General features: G+C 45.5%; 2 protein-coding genes across 2 annotated transcripts; one reads left to right on the top strand and one right to left on the bottom strand.

Moving 5' to 3' along the window:
• Nucleotides 1-6: 6 nt before the first annotated feature.
• rgn (regucalcin) lies at nt 7-14049 on the bottom strand. The gene is made up of 8 exons (XM_080881858.1): nt 13942-14049; nt 6723-6912; nt 6463-6645; nt 6293-6387; nt 5068-5182; nt 4861-4992; nt 4591-4745; nt 7-475 (listed from the first exon to the last, which is right to left on the bottom strand). The coding sequence occupies exons 2-8, from the start codon at nt 6883-6885 to the stop codon at nt 425-427; spliced, it is 894 nt and encodes a 297-aa protein (XP_080737984.1). The 5' UTR covers nt 6886-6912; nt 13942-14049; the 3' UTR covers nt 7-424.
• On the top strand, nt 6803-12862 carry LOC308396501 (uncharacterized protein). Its single transcript, XM_080881857.1, has 2 exons — nt 6803-6933; nt 7086-12862. Exon 2 carries the CDS (start codon nt 9509-9511, stop codon nt 12539-12541), a length of 3033 nt encoding a protein of 1010 aa, XP_080737983.1. The 5' UTR covers nt 6803-6933; nt 7086-9508; the 3' UTR covers nt 12542-12862.
• Nucleotides 14050-15325: the final 1276 nt, after the last annotated feature.

Raw genomic sequence — 15325 nt, 5'->3', positions numbered from 1 at the left:
TCTCAGACTGAAGCCCCTCCCCTTCTCTCCTCTTCATCATTTAGATTCAAAGAAGACAAAAAAATGGCAGCACAACGTTTTCTACATGTACAGACATTTTCTAGATCACCGTGTAGCAATGCTTGTACGTGTCTGTGTTTGTGTTTGGTGGTGATTCTGCACTTGGTGTGTTAATAAAGCGCACCTTGTCAACATGATGCAGTGTGTTCTGTTTGACACTACATTACCCACAATCCCTCTTTCACTCAGGTTTTATTTCCAACACAAAGCATCATTAATCTGTGTTATTGATGATTGTTAATCATGTATCAGTACACTGATTGATTGACAAGTAATCAGTAAACATGTTGATTAGTTCATCATGTTGATCTGTGCTGTGATTGGCTGTTAGAGGTCACTGATGGATCAGGTCTTCTCCTGAAGTTCATCCGGAGAAAGCGTATGAAGGTCGACCTTTGACCCCGAGTCCTGTGACCTGTGCATGCGCGCGCGCACACACACACACACACACACACACACACACACACACACACACACACACACGAGTCAGGGCAGTAGTGATGGGAATTCCGGCTCTTTTTGGAGAACCGGCTCTTTCGGCTCGGCTCACTAAAAACAGCCGGCTCTCTCGGCTCCCAACCAGCTCTTCAGGTTGTTTTGTTGCTTTAATTAGTGTGTGAATGTGTGTGTGAATGGGTGAATGACTGAATGTAGTGTGAAGCGCTTTGGGGTCCTTAGGGACTAGAAAAGCGCTATACAAATGCAGGCCATTTACCATTTTAATTAATTTATTATCAACAACAATATAAAATTATGCACAAAAGAAATTACTAATGTAAAAAAAAAAAGTGGATTTATTTATATGTTTACATATAAATATATGCGGTGGCCCCTAGAGACATAACCCCTAACCCTAACCACTAACCCTCTGCAAAGCCAGAACATCTTACTATTCGTCACTGATTGAAGAAAATAAGAACCCCAGGTTTCTCTTCAGCTCTGTAGCCAGGCTGACAAACAGTCAGAGCACTGTTGAGCCAACTATTAGTATACGTAGCATGCATTTTCACTGCTATGCAGATGACACCCAGCTCTATCTGTCCATGAAGCCAGATAACACACACCAATGAGTTAAACCGCAGGAATGGCTCTTGGCTCTTTCAAAGGAAGAGTACCCAGCCACTGGTACAGATATTTGGACGACACCTGGGTCAAAATCAAGACACAAGAAGTGGAATCCTTCACTGCGCACATTAACGCTGTGGATAAGAACATCAAGTTCACCAGGGAAGACACAAAGGACGACTGTTTGCCTTTCCTGGACTGCGCTGTGCACATTGAAGAGAACGGCAAACTCAACATCGAAGTTTACCGGAAGCCCACACACACGGACCAGTACCTCCTCTTTGACTCCCATCACCCTTTGGAACACAAACTTGGAGTAATCAGGACCCTACACCACCGGGCAGAATATGTTCCCTCTAAGCCTGAAGGGAAAAAGAAGGAACACACACATGTAAAGGAAGCACTCAAAACGTGCGGCTATCCTAAATGGGCGTTCTTAAAGTCAGCAAAGAGGCACAGAAAAGAAGATCAGACACCAGCGAGGGAGGACAGACGCAACAACATTGTCATCCCCTATGTAGCCGGCGTATCAGAGAAACTCAGGAGAGTTTTCTCCAAGCATGACATCCCAGTGTATTTCAGACCCAGCAACACACTCAGACAGAAACTGGTTCACCCGAAAGACAAAATGCCAAAACACAAACTTAACAATGTGGTGTATGCTGTACAGTGCAGCGAGGAATGCTCAGACCTCTACATTGGAGAGACCAAACAGCCACTTCACAAGCGCATGGCACAACACAGAAGAGCCACCTCCACAGGACAAGACTCAGCAGTCCATCTGCATCTTAAGGATAAAGGTCACTCTTTCGAGGATGCCAATGTTCACACTTTGGACAGAGAGGACAGATGGTTTGAAAGAGGAGTGAAAGAAGCATCTATGTCCACTGTGAGCGACCATCTTTGAACAGAGGCGGGGTTTACGACACCAACTCTCTGCCATCTATAATCCAGTTTTGAGATCCCTTCCCAGACGCCTTAACGCCCACTCACATCCTGGGCCATCTGACCTCAGGAATTCGCATGATAAGGTGGGGCCAGGTTTCACAATGAACACACCCGAAACTCTGGCTGATTGGGACCCACGCCCAGTTTCCCACCTTGGCTCAGGCGATTAGAGGATCATCAGGGGGTCCTTTTGTCCCTCTGTGGGGGGTCACTCCCACTAGGTTTATATCTGGGACTCTCCACCATTTGACCTTAGAACTGAAGAAGCTTCTCGGATGAGAGGTGAAACGTCTTCAAGCAACTTAAAGAAGTCCAGACGCTTTTCTTTGCAAGCTCCTTTGACTACGATGACCTGGATGACTGAGAACCTTCACAGACATTTCTCCCCTGCTCTTCTCCCTGTATACTAACTGCTGCACCTCCACCCACCAGTCTGTCAAGATAATCAAGTTTGCAGATGACACCACCGTTATTGGACTCATCTCGGACGGGGATGAGTCTGCCTACAGGAGGGAGGTTGAGCGTCTGGTGTCCTGGTGCAGCCACAACAACCTGGTGCTGAATGCCCAGAAGACAGTGGAGATTATTGTGGACTTCAGGAAGCACACAGCTCCACTCCCCCCCATCATCCTGACTGACACCCCCATCACCTCTGTGGACTCATTCCGCTTCCTGGGTACCACCATCACCCAGGACCTGAAGTGGGAGCCCACCATCACCTCCGTCATTAAGAAAGCCCAGCAGAGGATGTACTTCCTGAGGCAGCTGAAGAAATTCAACCTGCCAACACGGACGATGATGCAATTCTACACTGCAATCATCGAGTCCATCCTCACCTCCTCCATCACCGTGTGGTACGCTGGAGCCACTATCAGGGACAAACAGAGACTGCAGCGTGTTGTGCGCTCTGCTGAGAAGGTGATTGGCTGCAGACTCCTATCTCTGCAGGACCTGTACACCTCCAGGACACTGGGGCGTGCAGCTCGGATCTCAGCTGACCCTTCTCACCCTGGACACAGTCTGTTTGACCTGCTCCCCTCAGGCAGGAGGCTCCGGTCCATTCGCACCAGAACCTCTCGCCACAAGAACAGTTTCTTCCCCTCTGCTGTTGAACACATGAACAATAACCGTATAACTGTTCCCACCACTAACACATGACCCTACGCTGTGTTCACTGCATCATTCCATGTTTGGCACTGATCACCACCTGCACTCATGTATATATCATGTATATATCTATCTACTTAGCACTTTTAATTCTTATTCTCATTTTTATTTTCATGTCTATTTAAGCTTAATTTATAACAGTATGTTTGCACTGAAGCACCGCAGCAATTTCCTAATGTTATAAACCCGCTCAACATTTGGCAATAAAACCCTTTCTGATTCTGATTTTTGACCAGGACAAGTCCTTCAATGCACATATTAAACAAATATGTAAGACTGAGTTCTTCCATTTGTGCAACATCTCTAAAGTTAGAAATATCCTGTCTCAGAGTGACGCTGAAAAACTAGTTCATGCATTTATTACTTCCAGGCTGGACGACTGTAATTCATTATTATCAGGAAGTCCAAAAAACTCACTGAAAAGCCTTGAGTTAATCCAAAATGCTGCAGCAAGAGTCCTGACAGGGATTAGAAAGAGAGAGCATATTTCTCCCTTTTTGGCTTCCCTTCATTGGCTTCCTGTTAAATCCAGAATTGAATTCAAAAATCCTGCTCCTCACATACAAGGTCTTAAATAATCAGGCCCCATCTTATCTTAATGACCTTGTAGTACCATATCACCCTATTAGAGCACTTCGCTCTCGCTCTGCAGGCCTACTTGTTGTTCCTAGAGTATTTAAAAGTAGAATGGGAGGCAGAGCCTTCAGTTTTCAGGCCCCTCTTCTGTGGAACCAGCTTCCAGTTTGGATTCAGGAGACAGACACTATCTCTACTTTCAAGATTAGGCTTCAAACTTTCCTTTTTGCTAAAGCATATAGTTAGGGCTGGACCAGGTGACCCTGAATCCTCCCTTAGTTATGCTGCAATAGACGTAGGCTGCCGGGGGATTCCCATGATGCATTGAGTTTTTCCTTTCCCTATGTATTAACAGACCTCTCTGCATTGAATCGTACTTGTTATTAATCTCTGTCTCTCTTCCACAGCATGTCTTTATCCTGTCTTCCTTCTCTCACCCCAACCAGTCGCAGCAGATGGCCCCGCCCCTCCCTGAGCCTGGTTCTGCTGGAGGTTTCTTCCTGTTAAAAGGGAGTTTTTCCTTCCCACTGTCGCCAAAGTGTTTGCTTGTAGGGGGTTGTCTGATTGTTGGGATATCTCTGTATTATTGCAGGGTCTTTACCTTACAATATTACACATGACCCAAGAAGTCTGAGCTCCAGTTTGGGTCAGTGACATAAAAGTTGAGTACGTCCATCTACTGTAAACAGTCTGAGAGCTCTTTGTGTTTCATCATCTTCTCACAGTCAAGTGTCAAAAGTTTATTAAAAGGGAACACATGAGCTGCCAACTCACCCTGAAGGTGCTTCCAGCCAGGGGCTGCTGTTTGCTCTCAGACTGGTTGAGGCCAAGACTGGCCGAGGTCACGTAGAGCTCAGAGTAGTCTGGACCTCCGAAACAACACGAGGTGGTCTTCGTCACCGGCAGAGAGATCGTCTTCAGCCGCACACCTGTGAGTGTATGACAGGTACATCATCATCATCACCACCACTTTAAAATGACCGCACTTACAGAAACACCCAGAATCGGCAGAAACCAGAACTAATCATCAGAACCAGAACTAACCAGTAGCAGGGTCGATGTTGATGACCCGCCCTCCGTCGTAACAGGCCACCCACAGACGACCTTCAGCATCAAGAGTCATCCCATCGGGAATCCCTTCCCCCTCCTGAATGTGGCATACCACACGGCGATTACCTAGGAAACACGGCTATAAATACAGATGTACTACACCATAAGCACACACAATGTGCAGCATAAGTACACAGGTACCAATGTGTCCAGTGCTGGGGTCGTGGTCAAAGGCGTCGACAGTCAGAGCCAAACTGTCGATGTAGAAAAACGTCTTCTGATCCTCAGACCAGTCCATCCCATTAGAGATGTCCACCTGAGAGGCAGACAGGTGAGCCAGACAGGTACGGGTGAGGCAGACAGGTGAGACAGACGGGTGAGACAGACAGGTACAGTGAGACTGTACATTTATTTTACATGGTCAGGTATCAACGGCTCATTGACTGTCTTGTTTAATGAGCTGCCAACCTGGCTGATGTCATTAATACAGCCTAGGGCTGTGCGATATGACCAAAATCTCATATCCCGATATAAGACATTTATCGTCCTGACAACGATATAAATCACAAAAATGTAATATTTTCTGTAAATTCTGTGAATCTCGGGCAGCTCGACTTGTGTGAAGTTTTTCCAGCTGGGCGTCCTTTACCTGGATTCGAGTGCTTTTACTGATGCATGAAACTATACATTTTTAGACATTAGTTGTAACGGCGGTGTGAATGCGAGTGTGAATGGTTGTCTGTCCCTGTGTGTTGGCCCTGCGACAGACTGGCGACCTGTCCAGGGTGTACCCCGCCTTTCGCCCTATGACAGCTGGGATAGGCTCCAGCGCCCCCCGCGACCCTGAAAAGGATAAGCGGAAGCGAATGGATGGATGGATGGATGGATGGATGGATAGTTGTAACGGCCACCATTTTCTTTCAAAGTTTGAGTCTAAGGTTTATTTTTTAGCACCTGACGGCTCTTTTTTTTTCTTCTCATCCGTAAACTATCTGCATCTTTCACGTGATTCAGTTTATTTTGAAAAGTCTCAACAGGATCTTGAGCTTTATTGTGAAAGGTTTACGTGGAAAACAAACAAGCGGACAGCGGAGCCACGCGATGGTTTTACCGTCGTTGTTGCTAACGACAACACGTAAAAACAGGCGCTTGTCCGTCCGTAGTGTGGTTATATTAAATATAAGAGAAAGAGAGAACTTTAAGAAATTAATAATAACTACAGTGACCATCAAAACCATGAATAAATATTGCCGTAAACAGTTTATTTTATGACACCACGAAACAAACAATAGCGTAATATGAAATGATAGATGTCTTTATATCGTCATCCGATATATATCGTTATATCGAACAGCCCTAATACAGCCACTTGATTAAGAACACCAACAGGATTATCTTAGTCAGTATCACAGGCAGGTTAAGTTACCTGGCTCAGGTGTTTGGTCACAGTGAGGTCAGGGGCTACAGAGAACAGAGCTCCTTGTTTCCTTTCCCCGGACGGGTAATCTTTTAACATCGTACCTAAAACACATCCCACTGTTACCATAGCAACAGAGAGACAGGCAGGTAAGACAGTAACCAGGTGTGCAGACTGACCCGTTAGCAGTCGTCCACTCGGATCAGCCTTCCCATCATTCAGGCGGTTGTTCGGTTTGTCTTCATCGACCTCCACCAGTGATGTCACCTTGTGCATCTGCCAATCAACAGCCACAATGTTGCGACCCACACCTGCAACGTACCCGCCCGACCTGCGAGGAACCGCGAAGCCCACTGTGTCAGCTGAGGGGAGAAGGACAGGTGAGACATGGTCAACATTCAGGTAAGCGTCAGACAGGTGAAAATGCTGATTGGCCCACCTGTCTCCACAGACTGGATGCGATTGGTCGCAGGACTCCATCGGTGGATTTTCTGCCCTATGATGTCAACAAACAGCAGGGTCTGCTCTGACTCCTCCCACACCGGCCCTTCACCAATCAGAGCGCTTGATTTCACTATGGGGTGCACCTTCACTGACGACATCTTTGGGGCCAATCACAGAGCAGGACACTGTAGCCATGGAAACAGCAGGTCAGTTGTTTTAAATCAAATTATGTACTGAACTCACCTGTACTACATGTACCTGTACTGTGTTAGTGAATCACCAATCAGCTGCTAGGAGAATCAACTAATCGCCTTATGAATGAGCAGCTGAGCAGGTGTCTTGTTGATTGGTGAAACAGGTCTGATGGGACATTCCCTGTACTGCTCAGAGGAACGTGGGCGAAGTATAACGGTCACCTGGACAACAGCGTGACGCTGACACGACCTTCGTGACCTCCACTCATAACAACAGGAAGTTCTCCTGACGGCGAGTCGGGCTAGACCCTGATCCCAGAATAAAAACTTTCTGATGTCATTAACACACCTGGTGATGTCATAAACATGAGGGCAACAGGCGAAACACAAACATTGACCTTATGAGTTGTACAGTCCAGATTGACACTGTGGAAATGGAAATGTGCCCACAGGACAGCCGTTACCCCGACAATGACCCCGACCATGAGCTCTGTGCTGGGAGGTACTGCGGTCTTACATAAAGTAGTACTACTCATGTTCAGAAAGGAGTACTGCATCACGCAGTCTTATGTAACATGCAGCCTACATGACATGCAGTTTTTTTTATATTGATCTGTTGATTGATTATTAACTAACTGGTGAGTTAAACATTAAACTGAGTGAGTCAGCTTTCTTTCATCTCTCAGACACTTTAAAGAGCTGCTGGTTCCCTGGTCACTCCACTTTATTGGTATTTATATTAAGAGAAAAAAAAGTGCAATACTGTATTAAATGCAAAAATTTATTGTACTGTTCAGTCTGTACTGCTGCTCATTCCTGCCACTGTGCAATATCCCATTTGCCCCCCCCCCCTCACATTCCTATATAAGATTTTCTTTATTCAATCACTAGTGTACATATATTTATATATACATATATATATTTAGTCTGTTAACTGTTAATCTTTTTTCTTTTACTATATTTTATTAACATTTTGCTCTTTACTATTTTTTCCACTGTACCATTCTGCTGAGTGACTGTCTTCTGCTCATCAAATACATTTCATTGCAATGTTGACCCTGTGCTAACTTGCATATGACAAATAAAACTGAAAACTGCTGTCTTTATTACCCCACAACAAATCAGCAGGAGTCTGATGAGCCTGATAGCATTCTGGTCGTCACTTTGATGTCCCATAAAACCTCACAGGTTCAGGCATAACAACAGACGCTCACAGAGACAGGTGAAGGTGCAGGAGGACAGCAGGGACATGCCCCAAACTAGGACAGCCCACTGTGACCTCAACACTTTTCATCTGTTCTGTGGTGTCCCAGCAGGAGTGTGCCGTGACGGCTGCGCCTCCACACATGAGGGGAACCTCCTCAAGTTTCATGGCTCCGTGTCCTCCTCATCATGCTCCAGGTGCACAGACTGCTCTGGATCCGATCATTAAACATCTGCCACGGCAGTGACACGTGCGTGAGGATCGCACAGTTCAGTGGAGGGAGGACACAGTCTTTAACTTCGACCATCCAGCAACCACGCGCGTGCGCACACGCAGAATAAAAAAAAGTTTAAAGACTGCAGAGTCCTGCAGGACCAACACGCTGCTTCCGCCTTGTGTGTCTTTGTACGTGTCGGCCTCACCTGTCTCATCAACTACAGGTGAACTACGTGAATTTGACGTCGCTCGTCCCCGCACCAGGGGTGGATCTAGAAGGGTGGCATGGGGTGGCAAGTGCCACCCTAAAATGATCCCCTGCCACCCCAGTTTTGGATATGACAGTGTTGTTTACTAAAATAAGATAGCATTAACAGTTTGAGCGTAGTTACAGTCAACAGTGACTATAAATGCTAAAACTGAATATAAACCCCCCTCACCAGTAACAAATGGTTCAGCCCATAGCAGGACCGGCTTTTTTCTTGTTTTCAGTAGCAAGCGATGCTTATGATTGTGCCAGAGCACATTCTGAACAACACCATGGGAATTTCGCTTTTTACACAGGTGGGTGGATGTTACACTGTGGAAATGGAAGGTGAGTGTTGTTAACCCTCTGTGGTCCACGGACACGCTGCACCTCCAAATCACATGACTGATGTAAGCTGACACAGCAACAAGCTGCAGCCGCTGAGTCTCTGTTTCAGCCACATTGAAAATTCGGACTTCAAAGTTTTTAAATTTTAATTACAGGCCAGTAAATCCAGAGTTATGATAATATATATAAGCCACGCTTTTTTCTAAATACTGTCGTCACGTTTTTGTGTGTGTGTGTTTTAAGCATTTTGTAAGGACAGCACGAAAACAGTAAAGAAAGGAAGAAAAGCCACCTCTCTCCTATCGGTGGAAAAAGTACCATGTCGGCCAATTTAAAAAAAGTCAACATGTGTGATTTGGTGTTTTAGGAAGAGGGAAAAGTTTTAGGAGTGACGGTAACGGCAGCGAGACAGAGCGAGAGAGAGAGTTTTTAGATGTGGCAGATCTGTGACGTTTAGTGTGGAGTGTTTAGTTATTGTGTTGTGTAGTCGTTGTTTTGTTTTGTGTGTCAGTGAGGGCACTAATGAATGTCACAAAGGCACATTTGCAATGTAAACACTGTCACGATCCAAGATGGCGCCGCGTATGGATGCCCTGGTGCTTCAGTGCGTTACTTCTGTCTTGTTTTTGTGCATAACTTCTGTGTCTGGGCACTCCTCTGGATATTCTTACACCAGAGAAGAGCTTCTTAACCACAGGACTACAACACCTGTGGATTTACTTCCAATATTTGTCGCATCCGCGGCAGATTTACTGCAGACTCTGATCAGGAAAGTGAGACGCCGAAAGAGAGGTAAGCGAGCCGGCGCACTCGTGCGTCTGAGGAGACGTGGACTGCGAACTGCTCTTCCTGGGATCTTCCTTTCCAATGTACGATCACTCAGGAATAAGACAGACGAACTGGCCCTGATGAGAAGCATGAACAGAGACTTTGCCTCCTCCTGTGTGTTATGTTTTACGGAGACGTGGCTCTGTGAGGACATCCCGGACAGCGCGCTCAAGCTGGAGGGCTTTCATCTGCTGCGCGCTGACCGGCAGGCCTCTCTCTCTGGTAAGACCAAAGGTGGAGGTGTCTGCTTCTACATTAATAGTGGCTGGTGCACAGATGAAACAGTGATTGCTCAGCACTGCTCTTCCTCTCTGGAATACCTTTTCATTCACTGCAAACCGTTTTATTCTCCGCGGGAGTTTGCTTCATTCATCCTGGCCGCTGTTTACATCCCGCCAGATGCGGATGCGCAGGCAGCTCAGTGCGCACTCGCGGAGCAGATACTGCACATGGAGCGGACATTCCCGGACTCTCTCATCATTGCTCTTGGGGACTTTAACAAAGCCAATCTGAGCCATGAGCTTCCCAAATACAAGCAGTATATTAAATGCCCGACCAGAGAGGAGAGGACATTAGACCACTGTAACAGCACGATCAGCGGGGCCTATCGTGCGGTGCCCCACGCTTCACTCGGACTTTCTGACCACGTCATGATCCACCTAATCCCCGCGTACAGACAGAGGCTGAAGCTCTCCAAACCTGTCGTGAGGACCAAAAAACTGTGGAGCAACGAGGCTGTGGAGGAGCTTCGCACGTGTTTGGAGTATACAGACTGGGACACAATGAAGGCTGCTTCTAACAGCTTGGACGAGTTTACGGACACTGTCACCTCCTATATCCACTTCTGTGAGGACAGCATTGTGCCATCACGCACCAGGGTGAGTTATAACAATGACAAACCCTGGTTTACTCCTAAACTCAAAAAGCTGTGGCTGGAAAAGAGAAAGGCGTTCAGAAGCGGAGACAGGGACTGCTACAGAGAGGCCAAGTACAGGTTCACTAAAGAAGTGGACATTGCTAAACATCAGCACTCTGAGAAGATGCAGCAGCAGATCTCAGAGAATGACTCGGCCTCTGTGTGGAAAGGTTTTAGGAATATCACCAACTACAAGCCTAAAACCCCCCACTCCACTGACGACTTGCTCTTGGCCAACACCCTCAACGACTTTTACTGCCGTTTTGACGAGCCATCAGGCAGCCTTCACACCTCCAACGGCCCCAACAATAGAGGCACTTTGGACACTCATTCCCCCACCTCTTCCCCCTCCATAGAGCCATCACCACCTTCAAACTGTTCACCTACAACACCCCCCTCCTCACCCCACACAAAAGAGGATTTCACACCACCTCCTCCCACCACAACTCTTCATATTCATGAAGCAGATGTGAGGAAGCAGTTTAAGAGTCTGAATGCTCGAAAAGCTCCCGGCCCAGATGGTGTGTCTCCTGCCACCCTCAGACACTGTGCAAACGAGCTGGCCCCAGTGTTTTCTGGCATTTTCAACTCCTCACTGCAGGCACGCCATGTGCCTGCCTGCTTCAAGTCCTCCACCATAATCCCTGTCCCCAAGAAACCTAGGATCACTGGACTAAATGACTACAGACCCGTGGCTCTGACATCTGTGGTCATGAAGTCATTTGAGCGCCTAGCTCTCTCCCATCTCAAGACCCTCACGGCCCCCCTCCTGGACCCCCTGCAGTTTGCATACAGAGCCAACAGGTCTGTAGATGACGCCATCAACATGGCCCTACACTTCATCCTGCAGCATCTGGACTCCCCAGGAACCTACGCCAGGATCCTGTTTGTGGACTTCAGCTCTGCCTTCAACACCATCCTTCCAGACCATCTCCGAGGCAAGCTTTCCCAGATGAATGTGCCTGATCCCATCTGCCGGTGGATCACTGACTTCCTGACGGACAGGAAGCAGCACGTGAGGCTGGGAAAGAATGTCTCGGACTCCCGGACCATCAGCACCGGCTCCCCTCAGGGCTGTGTTCTTTCTCCTCTGCTCTTCTCCCTGTACACCAACTGCTGCACCTCCACCCACCAGTCTGTCAAGCTAATCAAGTTTGCAGATGACACCACCGTTATCGGACTCATCTCGGACGGGGATGAGTCTGCCTACAGGAGGGAGGTTGAACGTCTGGTGTCCTGGTGCAGCCACAACAACCTGGTGCTGAATGCCCAGAAGACAGTGGAGATTATTGTGGACTTCAGGAAGCACACAGCTCCACTCCCCCCCATCATCCTGACTGACACCCCCATCACCTCTGTGGACTCGTTCCGCTTCCTGGGTACCACCATCACCCAGGACCTGAAGTGGGAGCCCACCATCACTTCCGTCATTAAGAAAGCCCAGCAGAGGATGTACTTCCTGAGGCAGCTGAAGAAATTCAACCTGCCAACACGGACGATGATGCAATTCTACACTGCAATCATCGAGTCCATCCTCACCTCCTCCATCACCGTGTGGTACGCTGGAGCCACTATCAGGGACAAACAGAGACTGCAGCGTGTTGTGCGCTCTGCTGAGAAGGTGATTGGCTGCAGACTCCCATCTCTGCAGGACCTGTACACCTCCAGGACACTGCGGCGTGCAGCTCGGATCTCAGCTGACCCTTCTCACCCTGGACACAGTCTGTTTGACCTGCTCCCCTCAGGCAGGAGGCTCCGGTCCATTCGCACCAGAACCTCTCGCCATAAGAACAGTTTCTTCCCCTCTGCTGTCGGACACATGAACAATAACCGTATGACTGTTCCCACCACTAACACATGACCCTACGCTGTGTTCACTGCATCATTCCATGTTTGGCACTGATCACCACCTGCACTCATGTATATATCATGTATATATCTATCCACTTAGCACTTTTAATTCTTATTCTTATTTTTATATTTTTATGACAGTATGTTTGCACTGAAGCACCGCAGCAATTTCCTAATGTTGTAAACCTGCTCAACATTTGGCAATAAAACCCTTTCTGATTCTGATTCTGACTAAGTAGAAAACCAGCGGAGTGATACACCTGCTGTTGTCAGGCCTGCAGGTTTCTCCCTGTGCTGTTCTCCTGTTTTTACTGACACACATCATTTGTGGGGCATCTTATTGCAACACCTGATTGTTCTCTCATTTTAGTTTTAGTAAGATTTTTAAATGGTTATACAAAATGAAAAAAACGGCAGGTGTATTGGCTGCATTTTTAGATACATGGTTGTTTATGTTTACAAAATGTACAATTTATATTTGCATTTCAAGTTATAAAAATTTACTCAACATGTCTGTGGGTTTTTTTTACAGTAAAAAAAATACTACTAGGATCTTAAGTTCTTTGTGTGATTTCAGATCAGTAATACTAATGCAGTATGTCAGTGAAAAAAACAACTAAATTCAGTTGAGCTGAAAAGATACCAAACAAGGCAAGGGGAAAAAAATACAAACGTAAACTCAAAAGGAGTCAAAATCGCCGGTTGTATTTCAGACCTCAGTGAGTTAATCCAACAAATCATGAAAAATTAGGTTTACATGTTTGTTCATGACGGTGCAGATTTCTGACATTTTGTGTAATTTAAGCTGTAACAATGTGACTGTTTTCTAACAAAAAACAGTGAAACTCAAGTTAGACCTGTGTTTGTAAATAGACCGCCTCATGTTGTGTAGCTTTCAGGATTTTATACTTATTGGGCTACATACTTATTTATTATACAGGCTATACAGTACATATAATCAAAACTAACCATATGTAACCACCTGCATATGTGTTTGAAAAAAAAAAAGGCTTTGATTTTGCCACCCCATTTGATTTCTTTGCCACCCTCATGCCACCCTAAGAAAATTTCTCTAGATCCGCCCCTGCCCCGCACGGCTCGTGCACGTCTTCATTGAGGTGAACGACCGTGTTACAGTGAGGAGCTGAGCCCTGGCAAGCCAAAATTCAGATTCTCACGGAGTCCCGTGAAGTTTGGAGCAAACACTAATGCCGAATTAAAAACAGATTCGCTTTCATCCGGAAACACCAAACTTTTACCTCGCGAGCCTCCGGAAAAGCATGCGACACTAAAAATCAGCACATTTTTAGACGGAGTTTGGTTCGGTGTAAAGAAGTTAAGTTTGTAGCTTTCTGGAGCGCTACCATGTACTCAGTACACATAAACACAACTGAACCGGCACCCACTTACCTGCTGCAGTACCAGACGCAGTACTCTGAAGTGCTCTCTGTGTGTGCACACTGACCCAGTCTCGCAGCTCCGCCCCTCCCAGCGGAGCACCCCTGTCGCTACCCGATCTTTTTTTTTTAAACTTTATTGAGAAACAGTATACAGAACATGTATACAACCAGAACAAAATTAACATATGCCAGGGGGTGTAATACAAAGAATTACAAACATTCAAATAATTTGTAATTACTACAAATAGTAATAGTTTTCATAGCCTTTTTGTTAAGTGATCCATGAATCAATTTTATGTAACATAAAACATCATTATAGTAATGTTTAAAACTAGCCTTTTGGTTACTGTATTTGCATTTGTGAAAATAAAATTTAGCTAAGATAACTAACAAGTTTATTATAAAGTAAACATCATCTTTTTTTTTGCCTTCAAAAGAAACAATATACAACATTTTCCCGTTTCACAGTAAAGTCTTTATAGAGATGTCCAGCAATGAATCTACTGAAGTCTTTCCAAAATGTTCTAGTGCATGAACAGATCCAGAAGAGGTGCTGCACAGTCTCAGGATGGCTTCCACAAAATCCACAGCTCACATTTATGTCCCTTTTGAAGTTTGTCATATAATGATTAGCAGGATAAAATTTATGCAGTATTTTAAAGGAAACTTCTTTTACTTTATTCGTTACCAGATACTTGTTAGGAATTGTCCATAGTCTTTTCCAGTTAATGTCACTGACAAAGGAGAACAGTTAGAGATTCTGTCTGGAACAAAGCACGGATATTCTTATTGGCGCCGCCATTGCGTGCAATAGGTCGGCAGCCTTAACATGAAATTTCCCACTCGTGGGACTAATCTTATTTTATTACCTTTACTATGGTTTTTTTAAACAGATTCTTCCTATGGGTGTATCCACAGGGTTGGGGAGAGAAACAGATGATATACAAGGTTGAATACCTTTAAAAAGCATTATAATACCCGTAGGTATTGCATCAAATAATATGGCATATTCTTTGGGTGTGGCTGAAAATTTATAAGTGTTTAAGAATTCTGAATAAGACATAAGCTGCCCATTAGGATTAAACAGCTGATTTACTAAAACAATCTGTTTCTCAACCCACCTAGAAAAAAATTAATGATTTATTTTTATGCACTATGTTCCTATTATTCCAAATTAAATACGTATGGGGTGTAAAGTTGTGTTTATATATAAGGGACCAAGCTAATAGAACTTGTTTGTGAAACATCGAAAGGTTTTCTGGAAGCTTATCTATATTATAATCACAACCTAAGATAAAACTTAGACCACCAAACTTAGAGAAAATGTAGTGAGGAATAAAATTCCAAATGGATACCGGATTTTTAAGAAAATGTTTAACCCAATTAATCTTAAA

The sequence above is a fragment of the Rhamphochromis sp. 'chilingali' genome (genome assembly GCF_963969265.1).
Source record: "Rhamphochromis sp. 'chilingali' genome assembly, chromosome: 5".
Classification (NCBI taxonomy): domain Eukaryota; kingdom Metazoa; phylum Chordata; class Actinopteri; order Cichliformes; family Cichlidae; genus Rhamphochromis; species Rhamphochromis sp. 'chilingali'.
Note: the sequence above shows the minus strand (reverse complement) of the source record. Positions and strands in the feature narration are given on the sequence as shown.